Source organism: Botryllus schlosseri, chromosome 3 (genome assembly GCF_051294905.1).
Source record: "Botryllus schlosseri isolate E-star chromosome 3, Bs_hap1, whole genome shotgun sequence".
Taxonomy (NCBI): Eukaryota; Metazoa; Chordata; class Ascidiacea; order Stolidobranchia; family Styelidae; genus Botryllus; species Botryllus schlosseri.
The window spans coordinates 11,195,305-11,217,375 of NC_137238.1; the positions used below are offsets into that span (position 1 = coordinate 11,195,305).

At 41.0% G+C, this 22,071-nt stretch overlaps 1 protein-coding gene across 1 annotated transcript in view; it reads left to right on the forward strand.

Moving 5' to 3' along the window:
• LOC145434831 (lutropin-choriogonadotropic hormone receptor-like) overlaps window positions 1–22,071 on the forward strand; it is a 509,016-nt gene that overhangs the window by 57,840 nt on the left and 429,105 nt on the right. Inside the window, exon 6 of the mRNA XM_080312061.1 lies at window positions 13,982–14,077. Within this exon, the coding sequence (XP_080168187.1) occupies window positions 13,982–14,077 (96 nt within the window). The remainder of the gene's footprint in view (window positions 1–13,981; window positions 14,078–22,071) is intronic.

Sequence of the window (22,071 nt, forward strand, 5' to 3'; positions counted from 1 at the left end):
GCACCATCATCTCTTGCTGCTTCGCTTGTTGTTGCGCCATAATCTCTTGCTGCTTCGCTTGTTGTTTCATCTCTTCTCTGTGTCGAGCATTTTGCTGCTCCAGCTCTTCTTTGCGCTGTGCGCGTTGTTCTGCCATCATTTCCTGCTGCTTCTCCAGAAGCTTCAGTACACCCGATTCCTTCATATATACAGTATTCGTCGCAGAAATAACTTTGAATCCGACTTCTGACACCAATTGTTATGTTCTCGATCTTGTTTGAACAATAACTCAATACGACGAGGTTGCAATACGAAATCAGTATATATTAACAGCAGGATAACTTCAAGGCAAGCGACACGATCCAGAGTTCAGTTAAATGAAAGACCACGAGACAACGGAACACAGGGTATAAATACAAGCACGACACACAAGGAAATAATGATTGGCGGTAATTACTAATCCTAGACAAATAAGAGGCAAACGATACCAACGTAAAATGCATGAACATAACAATTACCGTCGGCTAGGATATGCAGATTCAAAAAGTCTGAGCTATCGCGGCGGTTTCCTCAAAAATCACTTGACGGCATTTTGGAATTTCTAGTATATGACAATATTTTTAAGTGACATATATCTTTTTTAGATATAACAACTTGAAGTTAACCCTAAAACTACTATAAAAATCACTGAAATCTCAACAAACTTCACTATCACATCACTACCATGCGGTAGAAGATCAGCTATTACGTCACATTTCTAGTTCATGATGATAAAACATGACCCGTTGATGATTCGTGACTAAAATTGTGGTTTGGTTTGGTCCGCCCTTTCGCACAAATACTCGATTTCGGATTGACGAGAGGATTAAGTATAAATCACTCGAGTTGAGTTAGATCAAACGTTAAAATCAGAGAAGGACTTGCGACTCGGAACGGTTACTTGGAATATTGTATTGAAAATGGACAGAAGCTAGAAATCTTATTAGAAGCGCAAGAGGTGCGATCTCTAAAAACGTTAAGAAAGAATGCTATTACTATGGTCAATAATGACTATATTTAGATTTGTTATTGATATGTTTCATTATTAAGCGAAGGCAAAATCCAATCCAATATAATTTGACTTTGGCAAGGAGAGTAACAATAGCCTACTTATCACGACTATATCGAAACCCGGATTAGGCTACACTGCTCAAATGCTCTGATATCACATGCATCTTCATTAGATTTTAAAATATTCTATATCAAATTTGTGGCACGTAAAAGGTCCACTAGCTGAAATATTATAACCCGACAGTTTTACGACTCATGATGCACCCTCTTGCATGATGTCTATAACTCATTATTCTAACAAACTATGCCCGTTACAAAAACAATTTATTCAAACATTGGAAATTATGTGATTTTTTCGTGTCGAGCGTGAATAGTACAATAGTAAATTACATTTTCACGATGTTTGTGGAATGCCTATCGGCAAGGTCCCGTCAAATAAGGCCTATTTTCAAATTCTGCATTGAATATTCCAATCCTTTATGCTGCGGCCCGCGGCGTCTTCAAAAACTAGGAAATTGGCCCGCGAGTACATTTGAGTTTGAGACCTCTGAGCTAAACACATGTTTGTTAACTGCATACTTGCCAACACCAAACGGAACCATTGGTCTATTGCCGACGGCTAATATTTGCTTATGACATCACAGTGGTGTACAGCATTACACTTGAGATAACATCGTACCATATTGCTCATCAACCTTTGCGTCAACCTGTACTGACCCGTAAACCTGCCTTTGTGATAGCAAGCCATCGAGTCATTGTAATTCGGATCTGGTACACCCCTGTACACCCCATCCGAGTGGTACACCCTTTGCAAATTTTGGTACACCCTAGGGCAGGGCTGGCAAACCTTTTCAGCCAAAGGGCCACATTCGATTGACGAACTTTTGCGCGGGCCACTATCCGCGCGAAGCGCGAAAAATTTTTGAAGTTCATGGGTCAATATTATTGTCACTTGACTATATTGCGGGCCTACTGTATATCGCTGGGCTAAGTTTGCAAGGACTGGGCTATTCGGCGCATGGACATTGGGCATATCGATATCGAAAGCTGCGACCAACATGCGTCAATCATTTCGTGCCTAGGTTTCATAGTCGACGGTCTTACTGCAGCGCAAACGCAAGGTCGCATATGTTGAACGACACTTTGTCTCGTAATCGCGAGTATAGTTAGACTCGATACATCAGGTGTTATTCCATTTTCACAAAAGGGCGACAATATTAAAAACAAAAAATCGAGTGACAACATGTTGCGCTAAGCTTGGAGAAATTTTTTACCTTTGATTAATCTATCGCAAATTATTCTGCTTTATTGTAGTGTACGAAGATATACCAATATGTGAATGGCTGATGGATCTGTCAATGCGTCGTAACTGATATTTTAGTCATCATATCTCAAGTGTTGCGGCCAGACTAATCAAATTTTTGGTTGGCTTTGCAAGTTCACAATCGGTGCAATCCATTTTTGATGATATTAGAAATTTCGGAAATGACCTCGCGGGCCACTCAAAACCTTCTCGCGGGCCACATGTGGCCCGCGGGCCACGGGTTGGCCGGCCCTGCCCTAGGGTGTACGACAACCCCGGTTGAAGAGCACTGGTCTAGATAATGCTACACAACCACGACGTTTCAAGCGCCGACTCTTCTTGTCACTTGAAAGATATTCAAAATCGTCATCCGAAAAGTGCAAACGGCAAACTTTTTGTCCACTTGAAGCAACCAAAGCTTTTCTCGGGATTGCTTTAATCCATTGATTGCGCATGATAGGATAACATGGAAAGCTATAGCATGAAGCAACAGTGCTGCTTTCCGATTCATCTTTTGTTTTTTTATAACCAGATCTGCATCCCGGAACACAACATTTATAGCCCATTTCTATACTGTACCGGTAGTACTGGTAGTATTTAGCTTGTACGCCTATAGTGCTGCAATAAATTGTGACAATGATGAAGGATCTAGCGTGAAATAGGCCGGCATAAAACTTGCCTGGTGCAAACTGATCGAAAATAACACGTTCTTTAGACATCGAAACTCCACAAACCTACACCTACGCTGCGGAACTTGTACAACATACCACCAGAGCAGAGATGGGCGGAATCCAAAATTTTGGGATCCGAATCTATCCGGATCCGGCTGGCAATTGGAAATTCAGAGTCCGAAAATATCCGGCTGGTGAATGTCCGGTTTGGAATCCGAAAAAATCCCACCAGAACAATGCTAATTAATCATATTGCAGCAAAAAAATCCGGCTAAAATCCGACCGTCACCCCAAATTCTAAATCCGGATCCAGTCCGGCCAGGTAAAAAATCATTGAAATCCTGCTCCGGCTCCGGATCCTGAACCGGACTGTAACATTTTATGTCTGAGAACGCAATATACGTCTGTGTCTACCTTACAATGCCTTGTGAGATTTTATTATTGTCATATCCAGGATGGAGGTTAGCGAAAGGTCATGTTTACATCGAGTGGGTCTGGAGATAGTAGAATTCCTGGCGCGATGGCTACATCAGTATTTCTTTGTCATGTAGTCTGACTCCTTCGTGCGAGAACTCGCTCATTTCTTTCACTACTAACGGCTCTTCGGTATGCCTACAGCAGTAATGTCAACCTGACCAGCAAGGTCAATAGCGATGTGAGAGTTCGCGATTTGGTGGCGATCCGTCAATATGTGGTAATGTTTTCTATGGGTGGTCGTTGTTTTGGACCCTCGAGACATTTGCTACAGCTTAAATATTTGGCACGATGAAGCTGATATACAAGCTTCGTCTAGGGATATCAAAGACATTTACTACAAATGTTGTTTTCCGGAACTGCGCTCATCGAAACACGAGAAGTTTTTGGGATTTCGTGGCAATTGTCATAGACGGGATTTTTCAGAATGTGGTAATTTTTTTCTAGAAGTCGGCGGTGCCTATTACCCTTAAGACATTTGCCACAGCTTAAATATTTGGCACGATGAAGGTGCTCTACAAGCTTCGTCTAGGGATATCAAAGACGTTTACTAGAAATGTTGTTTTTTGGAACTGCGCTCATCGAAACACGAGAGTTTTTTGTGATTTCGGGGCAATTGTCATAGACGGGATCTGCCAGAATGTGGTAATTTTTTTCTAGAAGTCGGCGGTGTTTATGACCCTTAAGACATTTGTTACAGCTTAAATATTTGGCATGATGAAGGTGCTATACAAGCTTCGTCTAGGGATATTGAAGACGTTTACTACAAATGTTGTTTTCCGGAACTGCGCTCATCGAAACACGATAAGTTTTTGTGATTTCGTGGCAATTGTCATAGACGGGATTTTTCAGAATGTGGTGATTTTTTTCTAGAAGTCGGCGGTACTTATGACCCTCAAGACATTTGCTACAGCTTAAGTATTTGGCACTATGAAGGTGCTATACAAGCTTCGTCTAGGGATGTCGAGGACATTTACTACAAATGTTGTTTTCCGGAACTGCACTCATCGAAACACGAGACCTTCTCGCGTATTTGGTTGAAATATTACAAGCTTTTTTCCCTAGTTATCTATTTTTGGACACGTTTTTGGCAACGGATCTACATAAAATTTGGTATGGACACGGGTATATCTACGTTCTTCCATATGACAGTGTCCAAATCCGGATAAGCGACCCGGATACGTCATTGCTACATCATAATGATGATACCACCGTTCATGTTGACACATGTAAGATTTAGTGGGTACTCTCTGATTTGTGTTATAGAATTTTTTGTGATAACTTCACTCTGGTCAACATACCGGTACATATCAACTCCACAATGCTACAAGGTCGCGGAAAGAGTATAACGCATAAGCGTTTCTTTCGCTTCTGACTGCTGGTCGGATGTGAATCGCCCGACTTTTGTCCCTGTCTAAGACAAATTCTTTGACCTAAAGTCTAAACCAAACAAAGCTATACCTAGATCGCGGAAATGGTCCGTTTCTGGCGACAGACCGCCTACTGACGGCCTACTCATGTCCGCTCTGTGTGACGTCACGCGCATATTGTCCAATCCCGTAGTTCTATATATCCCTGCGCTCTACTATCACTTCCTGTATTCGATAATCGTTGCTTGGGATTATTGAGTTCGCGTAATTTCATTTCTAGATATTGAGTTCACGTAATTTCATTTCTACATCAAGGTCACAGGTGCTATTTACCGGCGTCCAAAGTGGAATTTGCGAGTATTGTATACATTCTATTGCTATGCCCTCTAAGCACCCAACCTTTGAAATCATATTAAAGGTTTTAAATCGTATAGAGTCTGGAAATATTTCGTGCCATGAGTCCTGGACGGCCGAGGTACGCGGGTGATCTCTTTGTGATCTTATGATACACCGTAATTTGCACAAGCCTGTTTGTAACGCATTTCTACGGGCGGCTCGTTGCAAAGAAATTGTAGCGCATGTATTAGAGTGCTCCTCATTGATCCGCTGCAGAGTTTCCACGCGGTATTTTGTATCGTCTGAAGTCCTTTGGAGACATATTTCGGTGAAGCGAAATATGCTTCGATGCCATATGCGATGATCGAGCGTATCAGTGCCCTATACGGTTCTAACATGCATTCTTTGGAGGCCCCCAATGTAGTTCAACTTAAACAACGCAGAATATTTATCCTCGATGTGCATGTTTGACCACAGATTGTAGGTGTGGTTTATATGAGAGTCTTGAATCAAATATCTTGCCGAAATATGTGTATTTTTAAGAAGGGTATGGGATCACTTCCAGACAAAATCTCAAGGGTAGGTAACTTGCGACGTCTCGCTAACAAAATGGCGGCGGATTTGGCACTATTTATCGTCATGCCCCATTTCAAGGACCAATTTGTGATCGCCGTGAGAGTCGTCTGTGTATCGTTGCGTACCGTGCCGATGTTTAGCCCGAAATCGTAAAAACAAATGTCATCAGCGTATAGTAGGGTTGTTCAGAATTGACCGACTTTCAAAAAGTCCAGGTTTTCCGTCCGATTCGCATGCCTTATCCCTTAAGAACATATTCTGGCTACTTTTTTTTGTAACTCGTCCCCTGCATCCGTGTGCACACTGCACATTGAGCTGGAAGACTAGCAGCTGAAAAAGGGAATTCCCCTAAAACCTGAGTGCCACGATTTTACCTAGCCTAGTTAAAGTGCCATATAACATGGATTTATGCAGCTGTTGCGGATTGGAGTGCTACAAAACCCCACTCAGGCATTGCTAGTTCAGGATATCATTTCCATGTCCCACACTGCCTTGAAACTGCTCAAAACTACCTAAAACTGATAGTCATTTTGTTGGATCACATATCCTACACCCCTCAAACCTATCCGGCACTGTTCATCAATTTCCTGGATCCCCATGTGCAAGAATACAAATGTAAATGTAACATCCACCCAGAGTCACATCATAAACATCACAGGAAATGAAAAAATAAGGCAAAGAAAGAGGCCAACCATGCAAAATATTACATGAATCAGGTGGTTGAAATGGTTGCTTTCGAGAAATCTGCATATCTGTTTCGGTGATCTTCCACTGCTTGTAGGAGGCTCACTCGCTGTTTTTTGTCATCCGTTATGAACGCAGCATAGTCGGTATTCGATTTTACCATATGCTCTGCTGCATCATTAACTACTTCAACAGTATTCACAAATTCTTGAGCAGTCACGAAATCCGGATCAATATGCCATTCCAAAACTGGAAGACTCAACCAATCACACCTTTATTGGTTTGTCAGTAGTACCAAGGTTAGTGCACGTCAGCAGTTTCGAGACCTGATCGTAATACGTACAAGTCACCGAAAGGAAGTACTTTGATATCTTTGTAGGCACCGCCTAGCACCTGATACAGATGTCTATTGATGACCAATGGATTGAATAGAATAAGGATCAAAACAGCAAAAGGTTCCCCCAACAAATGTTTGGTCTTGGGACCACATAGGGTAGTAAATTTTGAAGTTGAAGATTTAACTTCCTCAATAATATTGGTAGGTGCATTACATAGCATTTTTAATCCTGTCTCAGCGCCCGGTGGTCAGATTTACCTGAAGAGCGTGGGGGGGGGGGGCGTAATTCATAAGCATAACATCTGGTATCGCTCAATAATTACTTTATTGTATGTTGGTAATGCGTGACCTCCGGTCTGACATATAGCCAAAAGATATTGATTGTAGTGGCAAAAACAGCAGACTAAAAGAAAAACTTGCTTGAGAAGCACACACAAATTGTCATGTCTAATTATCTGTGGGTGTCGGGAAGGGGGGGCATTTGCATCGTGGCTTCAGATAGGAGGGAATGAACTGTTAGTCACGCCCACCTAGCACGGCTATTAACAATGGACACATCCCCTAAGTTTTGGCCAATGTACTTATTTAATAGCACACTTCGGGGAGACTCATGTTTGCCGAAGCTGCATATGTCTTTTGATGTGTCGAGGAGCGGTATTGACTGGCTGCTAAATGCATATTATTATGAAATATGCCCGCTTTATTTCTTGGGGGAGACGTATGCATTTCGAAATCAAGCCATCTAAAAACATTCAAATCGCAAAGCTCAAGGAGAAATTCCAAATTGATACATCTCTCGAAAATACTCGAAAATTTATGTTGGTTTACAAAATACTTTTGAGTCCCCTCCAACCACGCTGTCCGCCCTATTGGGGAATCGAGGGTGAAGTAGTTATGGACCTGGAAACTGGCAAGACTAAAAATCACTGGGTGCGATGAACCGTCCTCTATAAAATGGGCAACTGGTACATTAAGACATAACAAGGGAATGCCCCATATTTTTTGAAGACAGTTGTTATATCAGTGGGCCTTTCCAGCGCAATCCATGTATTGTCTTCCAATATCACTACTACGATGCAAAATAAATGTAATCGTGAGTAATCGTGATTACTTTTCCAATGTAATCGTGATCGTAATCGACTACTTCCCGATTTTGCTGAAATCGTAATTGTAATCGTGTGATTCAGAAGTAATCGTAATCGCAATGGATTACATTCATGAAGTAATCCCCCCGTGTCTGCTTACAATATTTATTTGGCTGATAAATTTTATGAATGAATTCTGTCAATAATATTAGTTTTTCCATAAATTAATCGAAAATATATTACCACCTGGTGGTTTCCAACCATTTATATTCGCGACCTCACCTGGAAGATGTTCCGAGGTCCAGCTCATAAATTGATGAGCTGATTACTAAAAGAGGTCTCACACAGCTCGTTTTGGAAGCCAATAACATCCAACATTGGCGGAAATTGCGGACGCTTGCTAGAATATCACCTTAACCAAATCTCCTGTGGGAATGACCCCAGAATACGAAATATTTCAGTCATCAACATTCAAAATTTTGCGATCAGAGTAATTAAATTTTCGGCTGGGCCTGCAAGTTTATAATAAATGACCTGGAACATTTGTTGTTTGATATTATCAATAACTTCGAGATTGCCTTGCGGGCCGCTGAAAACATTCTCGCGGGCTACGGCTTGGCCACCACTTCAATATAGTCTAAAGCAGGGGTTCTCAACCTGGGGGCGCGGGAGACTCTCATGAGAGGGGCGCGCGAAAAATATACGAAGTCAGTATAGGGTGGGGCGCTAGAAATTGACAAAGTCAGTATAAATTGTACGTGTCTAAACATGTGTTTCACATCCATTATGAGAAGACGATTAATGAAGATGAAACTTGTTCCATATTCAAGAAAGCTTGCAAAATACAAACTCTAGCAACCGCGCTCAACGGAGTATAGACTGATTTCAGCTTCATTTGAGCAAATTTTGAAATTCTTTGGAGATATAGAGAGCAATTCCCACGTGCAAGTCATTCATTGCTTCAAAGCTTTGACCAGAGGTGTCAAACTCAAACGTGCTCGTGGGCCAGTTTTCCGGTTTTGACGACGCCGCGGGCCGCAGCATTTATAATAAGCTTACAATACGTCCTCTCCTTTGTCCTCTTTTTTGACTTTTTTGAAAGTGTCCTCGGAGGACGCCCTTTTGTCCTCTTTTTTGAGATTCTGTCCTCTTTTTTGAAAATTTAGGTCTGATATGCCGCAAATTAGCACAGAAGTGACGGTCCTGCGGATATTTCGGAGTGAAAAACGGTGAATTCAGCTCTGAGCGAAAAGACGACCTTTTTTTTTTAATGATCCATCTGGAAATGTAGAGAAAAATACGTTATTTTGAGATCTGAGCGGAAGTGATGACCTTTTTTTTTTAGTCGACCAATCACAAAGTGGGAAAAATTCACCGATTTTTGAGAATTCTACTCCGGTTTTGCATCTTGCAAATTTTTGAAAAAGTGTCCTCTTTTTGAATTTTCAGAATATGGTAAGCCTAATTTATAGGGGTATTATATGTCTTTCCAAGTATGCCTTATTTGGTGGGAATGAATTTTCTTATTGAAATTGAGCCGATCCAGCACACTATCAGCAAACACACATCGCCAGAATGTGATTTACTCTCGTATAAATTAAAAATTTAGACCTGACAATAAAAGAATGATCACATTTATAACTATTTGAGTAGAATTGGTATTGTACTTGATATAAATTAATTATAACATATAGGCACCATATGGGCGGGCAAATGTATGATGCCATCACTAAAGCTATCGGGTTATAATTTTGCATCTACTATGAATATTTTGAATTTAACAGATTGATAATAGAGACTGGTCTGATATGAAAACATTTTAGGTTGAGCATTCCAATCCAGGATTCGGGTATCTTATGTATCTTATGTATCTTATGGCAAAATATCTTGAAATATAGGAGCAGACACAAATATAAATATAATATAAATATATTATTGAATGTGTCCTAGTGATTGAAATGTCGGAACGCCTAAATGCCCATTGTCGTTACATCGTTGGAGCGTACCACTACGGTACGCGGTACCTGTAAGTGGCCTTAACAACATGGTTTAGCAACCAAATATGTAACGGACAGATTGCCAATGGTCGCCATAACTACTTGCTTAGTTAGCGCAATACCAAGCTGCGACCTTCTTATCTATTACCATTCCCCTGATACGCGGCATTCCGATTCACTCCAAGTCCACTCGAGTCAGTTTCATTTTGCTATCGAGTTAGCCCGAGTCTGAGTAATTCTAAGAAAGGTTACGTCCAAGTCCAACTCACAAATTTCAGTCACGAATCGCCCAAGGGTCAGGTTTGTTCATCATGAATTGGAAATTTGGCGAAATAGTGAATCCTCCTTTGCATAGTAGCGTTTGCAATTGATGTGACACAATAAATGTGACACTTGGCGCAACTTGCTTTGTGAAATGTTTTCAACTTCTGGTAACTAGTCAAATGAAGCAAGAATCAGACCATATTCTAAATGGGCGTTGGAATACGTGATCTTAGCTTGCTCTTCGTGAATTTCATTGTTTAAAACTATTGTTCACATGCGTACGTGCTACCAAAAGTCGATGCCATTTCTTTTGCATTGTTGGTCAAGCTGGGATGAAGACCCATTTTAAGAACGTACTCTTTGTCAAAGTCATTCGGCCATATGCTCTTTGTATGAAATTTGTCATTTAATTCAACTGCATCGCATTTCAAATGGGCCCATTTGAAATTTTGTGGCAATGGTATTGGCGTTCACATTAAACGGAGTACTGAGTAGTCAGAATATATTTTTTACAGAACGAATGTCGGAAGAGCGGGTGGAAATTCAGTAATTAAATTTCGTATATCACAATTACAAATGTTTAATGCTGGTACTAGGTTTAGGCCTACTCCCCCCCAGTATATGAAGGTGAGCATATAATTTTCTTTGTACTGCTGACTTTCCCAGAGTCACAGTTTTGTTTCGAATGTGTCTCAACATCTCATGTATTTAGTTGTTTCCACCTGAAGTTGCAAATTCAATTTGTTTTGATGTGACTTTAAATGTACTACGAAAGCAAGATTAGATACCCATTTTCGATGATAAGATTATGAGTCGGCGATGTTTGTATTTTCAAGGGAACTTGCTATTTCATTTCTCAGCTCATAGGCTACACTCGTGCAAGCATAGCTTCTCAACTTAATGCGCGAACATATACAAGACATCGTCATATTGCTGCTCTGCTTCTAGTAATATTTGAGGTAGGCTAACTGTCGGTGAATCAGTTTGTGAGACAAAATCAGCTTTCACTATTGCGACCAAAACACTATTCAGGTTTGTTTTCTTGGCGTAAAATGTCTTCTGGTGAATTAAATTACAGATGACTAACATACGGGGAATAGTTGTCTATGATGAGACAGAGAAAGTTTGAGATTTTGTCATTGCGTCTGACCTTTATTGTCGCACCCTATCTGAGTGGCAAACCCTTAAAAAGGTATGGTATACCTTCGGTTTGCGATACACCCGCTTGATAAGCACTGGTCTAGTCTACTCTACGGACATTCTCCATCTCCTACCTTTAGTACGAGACAGGCTACTAGTCGACCGCCTTCGCACCAGTTTTATGGCGTAACAATAGACTACTACGACGTAAGATACTTTATATCGGCTCAATGCCGCATTCTTTCCAAGCAGTGCTGCACTGCAGGTTTGAACTCATTACGAAACGGCGGGCCGTATTCTTGTGATAATTATTTCGTCGCGGGCCGGACGATTTCGCTTGGCGGGTCGGATCCGGCCCGCGGGCCGTAGGTTGCCGACCCGTGGCTTATATGATAGCTCTAGAGAAGAAGCCCCATAGTATTGGCGAAACGTAGATAAAACCCTGCATGCTACGAGCAGCTAGGCTCGTGTTGGGTGAGGCGAGCAGTAAGAAGCTTGCGGCGATTTCTCTTACTAATTCCAACATTAAAAGACGCATCGATGAGCTCGCAGAGGATATTGAGTGTCAAGTTGTGGATAAGATTCACCTTATTTCGCCATTCAGTGTGATGAGACGACTGATGTTGCCCATTGTCCCAGTTGATGGTCTATGTTAGCTTTGTTGGGCCCACTTTAATCGAAGAAGACATGTTATTTTGCAAACCCTTGGAAACGACTACTAAATCAGAAGATATATTCGAACTTGTTGCCACATTTTTTGATAGCAATGATATAAAATTGGAGTAACATGTTGGCGTCTGCACCGAAGTGCCCCAGCAATGATTGGATCGCGAAGGGGATTCATTGCTAGGATAAAGCAAATAAGCACAAATGCGGTCGGATCGCACTGCGTGATTCACCGAGAAGCTCTTGCTTCCAGAACTCTGCCTGCTGCAATGAAAGATAATTTTGCAATATTCATTCGAATCGCTTACTCTGTCAAAGTAAGTGCAATTAATACGAGATTGTTTACTAAACTGTGTCAAGATATGGATTCCGGTCATGAAACTTTACTGTTTCATACATCTGTTCGGTGGTTGTCAAAAGGTAATTAGTTAGCTAGAATCTTTGAAATGAGAGAAGAACTGAAGCTATTTTTGGAAGCTCATGGTGAAAGGATCTGCTTCTGTCATTTACCTCAGAGAAGATGCAGCTGCAGTTGGCCTACGTTGTAGACATATTTCAAGCCCTCAATAATATAAATCTCTCCCTACAGGGGAAGGATATGAATCGCATAGCAGACTATGATGCGATTCACGCTTTCGTAGAAAAATTTGGGCTGTGGTATTGTCGAATTCAAAAAGGAGATGCGGCTTCATTTTACAGCCTTGACACTATCCTTGACAAAAAACAAATTGAAATGAAGGGCGAGCTCAAAGCCGAGGTGGAGAATCACCTTCAACTTTTGAAACAAGCATTAGAACGCTATTTTCCAGACTTGAATGACACCGAGCTTTCGGAATGGCAGATGAGAAGGAATCCCTTTCGTTTGAATGTGTATATTCTTCCGGACTATTTGCAGGAGGAGTTTTTGGATGTAAAATGCAATTCCACTGCAAGAGACGACTTTGAAGCACTATCACTTACTCAGTTCTGGGTGAAATATATCCACATCTACAAGAGTGTGGGTGATGTAGATATACGCATACTTCTACCATTCTCATCCACTTACCTGGGCGAAAAGGTTTTTTTCTACTAATGTGAATATAAAGGCAAAATCAAGAAACAAACTCGACTGTGAATCCGATATGAGATGCGCATTACCTGCTACCTATCCTAGAATTGAACATTTGGTATTCGAAAAACAGGCGCAGCCTTCGCATTAAGATTAGTCCCATTACACCTTGAAATAAATTGATGTAATGTGCAATAATTTGTGGTATTCTCAAACGAGTTTGGGGGAAATTAGTCAGAAATGTAATAGACGGCACGACTCAACAACTGGAATGCGGATTCAAAATTGGCGTAAGATATACCATATATATACTATTAGATAATGTGAACTTCTTACATGACGATATGTGCAGAGAAATCAGGGGGCGCAATATTTTTGACCATCGCCAGGGGGGGCGCATGTCCAAAAAGGTTGAGAACCGCTGGTCTAAAGGGAATATGAGTAAGGATAACGATCTTAACTAAGTAAGGAGTCACCGAAAATATCGTCCAAAGCAAGAGAGATGTATAAATATGATACCGTCTGCCTACTAATAAATAAATACGTCCAAATACATTTTTCGAAAGTCAAAAAGAGGTCCTCATCGAAAAAGATGGCAAACACAGGATTATAACTTACTGAACACACTGTCATTATATGCTACAACATCATAAATCGTTTCAATAAACATATTCGTTATGTTCCTTTTATACTGTCACGGTAAGGTCACTATAACTACATTCGAAATTTGAAATTCGGCAAAATTCACAGCTAAAAGTATTGTCGTGATAGATATGTTCCGAACCAAGCATTGGAATGAATCATCAAAAATTCGACGCAATTTTATTTTTAATTTATTTATCAGTAATTTTCTGTATTTATAAACATTTATGACAATAGTTAGCTGGGTATGTCTCAATATAAGTCGCATGCTTTATCTGTTTGCCGTTCACTCGGTACGGATTGTATTGTTAAAATGGCAATTGAGGTATTCTCACTAATTAGTAGATTTAATTTTACAGCAGGCTGTCGAATTTCAATCCCGCTTCGTTACATCGATGGATCACATGCAGTGTGAGGATGACTGCAGCGAGTACAGCCTCTTGGTGTATCATTTCGTAAGTAATGAAAATATATTTTTCTAGCTGTGTGAGACTCATATGGATTTGATATCAAACAATAAATATATAAAGTTACCTATACGTGCAAAAGGGCCCCGTATCGCTTACGCATACGAGAAATATATACGTATGAACTATATTCGTTAGATTCAAGTCTTACAATAGGACCAGAGCACCGCGCAATCTGAGCACAGAGCAGTCTATTTAGAGAAGTGATATATTACAATTGGATGAACATACTACTATAGTACGACAACGTAAGCTGTAAGCGAGAAGTGACAAACTCAACTTGCTTTTCGGGCCGAATTCAAACCTTTCAATAGCGCGCGTGCCGTAACAGTCAAATGGATTAAATTTCTTACCTCAAAATCCATATACCCTGGCTTTTCACTTGAATGCTTGATTATCAAGCCCGTATACATAATCGTATATTACACGATTTTACGCAGTAGTGGGCAATTATTTTCCTCCGAGCGCCAAATGAGAAGTACAAAATAAGTCAGCGCGCCGAGTGAAAATTTTTTGCCATGTTCTCGAGCGTCTTTTAATTTGATTCCAGAATTACATCGTTAATAAATGCTGCTAAGTGGATGTGTTGATATTAGGTGATGAGAAAAATACGTTTAATCATAATAATATCCATTTTTCTGCATGATTCGCATTCAAAACCATGTTAAACATGATGAATTTATAACTCTCTTTAAGCCACTATACATATTATTCTATTAGGACTCTAAAACGAAAATTCCCAAACTTTTTTAGGCACGCACGAACTGGGTGCGTGGATACATCAGAAATGGGTGCGAAGGCGAAGTTTATTCAAAAAAATTCGAGCTCTGCGCGATTAACCCTCAGTTTGTAGTTTTTGCTCCGTATATTGACCAACTTTAATATTTCAGAGCCGTCTCATCAGTAGCCATAAGCTTCCAGACCAGGGCTGTGCAATTATATTTCTCCGCGGGCCAAATGAGATGCAGAAAATACGTTTGCGGGCCGAGTCAAAATTTTGGCCGTATTCTCCAGCGTATAAATTTTATATCTAAATAGAAAGTAGATAACTACACTGGTAATTATCTCCGCTCAGTGGATGTGTTGAAATTAGGGAGTGAGAAAGTGACGATTAATTATCAGAAAATAACATTGACTTGCCCTCACATTTCGAAAAAATACAATTGTTATACATTTCGAACTCTCCTTAAACGCCAATCCACGTTTTTCTATCGAAAGATTAAAATGTATTTGGGATACGACAACGATTATTGTGTTGGTCGCTGATTTTCTAGCAGTGTGCAGCTTGGCGAAATGGCCTTGTAGTTGATAGCAGCTTGTAGTACTTCTGAAATTGGTTCTCTCTTGGCCGAGTGTATGTCTACCTGTTTTTGTCATTAAACCGACCTAAACTATATACCTTAAACGCAGCTATCTGATCGTCATTAATTGCTAGAAGATTCGAATAAACAATTATTTGGTGTTTCAAATTTTCTTTGAATTTCAGTTTTTGGCTTTCTTTTTTGACATGCCCGTCCATCTTTTATGGTTGATTATGACATATGGTCATTGGTCATACGTCACGGGCACCAATTGACTTGTTTTACGAATCAGGGATTTGGTAACGTACACGTAACAATTCGAAGCATATAGCGCGTAATACGTATCATCGCGATTACTACAAAGAATATTTGGTGACTTATTGCGACTTTCATTGCTGTATGATAGTTGTATAATTTGTTATATTGACTTTGTTTTGAATCTGGATCACGCATGCGATGTATGGAGGCTACGTAATCGCGACATATTAAGGAACAAGCTTGAAGGGGATGGGATTGTCTGTTCAGTTTATATAGCCGTCGATTTTAGTCCACGCCGCAACATTAAAAAGCAGGTTTTATGTTTTGAGATCCAATCAACTTTTCACAGCTCGCACTTTGCCCACGGCTGCATTATACATTGACGGTACTTACATTGTGTTGCCGGTTGCACCGTCCAAAAGCCACTTATCTATTTAGTTGTCTTTTAGTTGGTTGTAGATTTTGAAAATGTAATAGTTCTAGTGTTAGTTCTAGTTACGAGTTTCAAACAGTTTGTACACTGTAAAAATTATTGTTGTAAAATACCCTGTAATCAGCTTGTAATGGCGGACTGCAAGCTTGTGGAGGTTGTAAACGCCAAATGCAGGCACATAACAAGCTGTCGTGCTTGTAAATTGACATGCTTCAGAAATGATGTCCAATAATGTACAACGAAGTTTGAACGTATACTCCAGACATACCTCATACATGATGTCAGACTGGCAACGCAGGTCGAACACCCCCGGATATGACCAAGACATGACCCAGACATGACGTTTGAGTTGAAACGAAGTCCAAACTCACCCGGCATGATGTTCGATCTGCAACCCTGTCCGAACATACTCCAAACATTTATTAAACATGATGGCCTGTGTCAACACAGTCCGAACACTCCCCAGACTTTTGCCATACATGATGCTCGTGTCTCAAACGAAGACAGCAGCACTCACGCCACACATATCCCAGACATGATTTTCCGGTGACAACGCAGTTCGAACACACATTCGATATGCCCAGACACGAAGTCGGAGTTGAAATGCAGTCTGAACCTACTCCATACATGCCTCTGACATGATGTCCGAGTGTCAACGCAGTTCAAACTCACCCCAGACATGCCCAGACATGTCCCAGACATGATGTCTGAGTGTCAAAGCAGTCCTAAAACACCCCAGATATTATGTTCGATTAGCAACGAAGTCGGAAGCTACTCCAGACATGCCTCAGACATGATGTCAGAGTGTCAACGCAGTTCAAACTGACCCCAGACATGCCCCAGACATTCCCCAGACATGATGTCTGAGTGTCAAAGCAGTCCTAAAACACCCCTGATATTATGTTCGATTGGCAACGAAGTCGGAACCAACTCCAGACATACCTCAGACATGATGTCAGATCGTCAACGCAGTCCGAACGCACCCCCGACATGACCCAGACATGATCTTTGAGTGTCGACAGAGAATAACGAACACGTCCCAGACATGCCTCAGACATGATTTCCGAGTGACAACACAGTTATAGCACACCACAGACATGCCCCAAACACGATGTCCTAGTGTCAGCACATTGCAAACTCACCCCAGACATGCCCCATACATGATGTCTGAGTGTCGAGGCAATCCGTAAACACCCCTGACATGATGTCCGATTGACTACGAAGTCCGAGCCTATACTCCAGATATGCTGCAGACATGCTGTCGGAGTGTCTGAGCAGTCCAGACACACCCCAGACATGACCCAGGTCTGATCCACGGGGGCCAACGCAGCCCCAACATACATCAGCCATACCGCAGACATCATCGCTGGTTTATTGGACATGAAGATGATTAAGTGGACACGTAGGCCACACTCTAGTCTTGATGTTCGAGTGGAAATAACACAGCCCAAACGCACCCCAGATATACCGCAGACATGGTTTCCGATTGACAACATAATCCGAACACACCCTAGATACGCCCCAGATTTGATGTCCTACTGGAAACGTAGTCCATAATACTCCATACATACCGCAGGCATACTCAAGACAACAGAAGTATTATGGTCATTATTTTTCATCATTATTACTTTAATCACAGATCGTTAATGCATATTGTACAAAATAAAGACACGGCCGCGGTTGAACCTTGAACAGTTCGGTAAAAGTCCGCCAAAATGTTGCCTGCCGATTCCTTTCGTTTCGGCTTCACTGGACAGCAGAAGCTTTGCCGTCTGCTGTAGCGTTTGTTGCAGCTTGAGTCGAGATCGTAGTCAGGCCGAATCTTATTGAGGGCTGCTATGGGTCGATTCCTCAGATCGTGGTCAAATTATCATGTAATCACTGAATAAGTAATCAGCGATCAGACCAGGGGTGGGCAAACTACGGCCCGCGGGCCGCACGCGGCCCGCATCACTGTTTTGTGCGGCCCGCGAGAGTCTCGAGAAGCTTAATGAAAATATTGATATAATGTGGACTAAAAATCCATAGGAACTTCAATAAACTTTTTTCTAATATATTTTACCATGTTAATTCTACGGTGATGACTTCCTAATCATTTTTATGCATAATTTCTGGCGCGACAGCCCGACCTTCACTCAAGGCCCACGCATTTTGAAAGGTTTGAACTGCTAAACATCACAGAAATCCTAAACGGGATTGATATAATTCGGATCGCGAGTGTGATTTTGGATTGGCCACTCCAGCAACGTTTATTAATTTTAGTGTTGTGCTTGGAGAAAACGATTCGTGGGTGTATTAGGTGGATTCGTTCTCTGTATGAGTAAAACAGGGGTGGCCAACCCGCGGCCGTAAGGAAATTTGTGCGGCCGTGGACGCGCAATTCAATTAGTATGTGTTGGCGGCCATCGACATGCAATTTGAATTTACGAATTGACTCCCGATTTCTTGAAAGATTTTAATTAGTGTTAAAATTTTCTTCGCGCTGCGCGCGATACAATCTCACTTTCTTTTTCGATTTTAATATAGTAGCGCTCTTTGCCATCAGAGCCCCACAGTACAGATGCGAAAAGCAGAGGAAATGATGCGCCTCACATAGAAATGCCAACTCGGGATCGTGTGCACCTCTATATACCGACAATCTGATAGGAGGTTAAGAAATAAGGTTTCAACAAAGTGACTAACAGCTATTGGCCCATCCGGATGTGCGTCATCATTTATAATTTGCCTTAAATTCTGGAAAACACCGCCTTCATCAACTCTACCGGTGAATCTGATCACATGGGCTGAGAAAGGTTAAAGTTTGATAGTAATATCTCAGACTACTAATATTAATGACGAAATTAACTAGTGAATCTGAAAAACTTTTCGCGCTTCGCGCGAATATGAACATTTCCTTATCATTTCCAGTACCCATTCGTGAGTTCGGTTCGTATGGCAAGCCTATATCATTTAATAGACGAGTCCGGAGCTCACCTGAAATAGACATAGACATTGTAACATGGTTATTCGGCGCCCAGCTCGTTCGTTAGAAATATGCCCAGGAATGCAGCCGTAGGCTACATGAGTAGTCGAAATGCGGCCGTGAATGGCCAAAATGTTGGCCACCCCTGGCGTAAAATTACATTATCTCTATTTTTTATCTACACATAGTAGAAGCGTGTTTGAAGATAATATGGTTTTAATGCTGCCAGCATTGTGTGTCCTGGAACGGACCCAAAAGTGGAATTAGCAAATCCATGAACAGATGCTGCTCACCTATTTCAATTTCAATCCCATTTCTAAGAATCAGGACAACTGACTTTCATCCCTATAGTTTTGACCAATTGGTTTTTGAGGTCGACCAGCCTATAAAGTCTCGCCACTGTTTCTGACGCGTGTACGATTTCGTCAAAGCAATGTTTGGTTGGTTTTAAATAAGCAAAAAGCATATAGATTATCTCCATGTCGTCGCTATATGATCAAGCATCAATATTGTGTTTTGGTTTATATTCCCAATTTTATACAGTGCGGCCCGCGAATGAATCCCGATGCTGAATGCGGCCCGCGAGCTCAAAAGTTTGCCCACCCCTGGATCAGACCATATCACATCATGCATTCCACGGATGCTGATTCACTGTCAATCTGTAAATCAATGATTAGTGACGCATTTGACGCCGGTAACTAGGAATCGGCGTTGGGCCGTTTGTTACGTCATTATGCAGTTGCCGAATTTTGCAATGTGAGCTCTATATGCATGCGCATGCGCAATTCCGTGTCGTCCGGCATCGTCCTATCTGTTCATTACATCGCATTGTACATTGTGTGTAACTTGTTCAGATGAAAGTTATAACCCAATGATTGTTGTTGTTGTTTTGTTACCAATACCCATGAGAGTGCAAATGTAAAATTCTCGGAACTTTTGCTACTGCTACAAAATATTTATGTTGAAGAGGGAGCACGCAAGGTATTAGACAGTCTCGAAACCGCCATGCAGGTTTCAGGATAGCAACTGATAGATGACAACAATATAATTCCCGTATACCTCCAGTTACAATGCCACCCGATACATCCCGTAACAGTAGGCCTACCACTGAACGCCGCAAATTATGGTGTAATATCACTGATCAGCAAGTTAATCCAACAACTTTCGTTGATTAACTTTTAACCAATGATTACCAGTGATCACGATCTGTGGAGCACAATCGTGATCAAATATAGGTGCAAATCAATGATCAGGCGTTAACCAACATCTGAGGAATCGACGTGTCGCGTCATTTGTAGATAGGAAGTGTTAGAGACGTAGTATCTATGTACAGATTATGAGGTTGTGCATCATTCACCTTTAGTGAGAACTCTTTGACGTCATATCCGGCTTAATTCGTTTTGTGTAGTAGATGGCGCGAATACGTAGTGAGAGTACAGCAGAGCCCGGAAAATTGGCAAGTTTTTCAGTCAGTATTATCTTATTGAAAGGGATTCCACCGCTGCGATGGCTATATTATATAGCCTATATATTCTTGTGCAGTCGTGCTCAATTGATAACTGCAGCCAAGAGATTGGTACGTAGAAAAATTATATGTGATTTGGTGACTTGGCAGAATATAGAATTAGTCTTGTTTGCTATAGCGGACGTATTCCATGAAGTAGACGATGTCAGCATTGGTTACTGTTACTAAGATGTTGTCTGGGATGGCTGATTCCAACGACGGCCAGTTAAAATTGAATTTAAAGAGAAATTCGGGTAAATTTCGGCCTCACAGGTCTAGTTGATTAATTACTTGGCATATTTGTGTTACAGATGCTTCAAAAGTGACAGATTTGCCTTGTATATGGTCTGTGTAATTCCAATTGATGTGTCAGCATTGTGAATCTATTAATGACACAAAATTGGTAAGATACTCTGCCATCGGATATACTTGATGGTGTAGAATTCAGCACAATTTTATCTTGCAGGTGATATGTCAAAGTGCTGGAGATGTAGGCCTACCCTGTGGTCTGCAATAGTCAGAACAACGCAACAATGTTTCATCAATCATGACTGATCTCGAAGCCTCTATACTGCGGAAGAAAATAAACAGATGTAGTCGAGTAAGTATTTTGTAAGATATATGTTTGGTGAACGTTTAACAAGATTTTAGCTGTCAATCGGTACTGACTGCTTTCAAAATTGCAAGATACCTATTCACGACTAATTGAAAATGACTGATAATGACGCTACAAATAAGTTGAAATCTTCGAAAATTGATTGTGACTGTGATGGTTATTTCATGCTGTTTCACTCGGAAAGCGACACAAAGTTGTACCAACGCTACCTCAACTTATTTGAAAAATTATAAGTATTTCATTACTCACTACCCATCAGTGTTATTAGGTACTATTTCCCGAAGCACATTGTGACTTGTGACAACTATAACCTACATGCTCACACCGTGCTGAGCGCTGAGTGCCGAACTGATATTTGGCGCATTTACGTTGATTTTATTAACATAAAACATGTAAACTTCCATTACGACATTATCCGCCCTCGTATCAAGAACACAGGCAAGTTCAGCTCGGGTGCAGAAAATGGCTGTTCTAGTGATCTATATACTAGTGCAGTGGTTATCAGACATGGACACGGATAGTCTGATGGCAAGGAAGGTTATGGCTATTGCTGAGAAAATTTTCAAATGTTAAATTTGAATTATATGCGGCAATAATTAATTATGAGTTGTGGGGCAAATCGCACGGGGCGCAAAATAATTCCCGTCGATTGTGGCTTTGTGCTCCCTTCAGATGCTATGGCCATGTTTTACTCCAGTTCAGCTCTGTTACTTCCACAGCCCAACTCACTGTGTACCAATTTTAGTGCAATGAGGTTGAATATATACGTGAACTTTTTGTTCAGACTTTCTCCGCCAACGCATGCGAGAAAAAAAGCATGTTCAGCTCTAATTCGGAAATATCCAATTCTGAAATTAGTTACGGCTGTTGAAGATAATTTTCTTCCACCATATGTAAGTTTTGAGGCT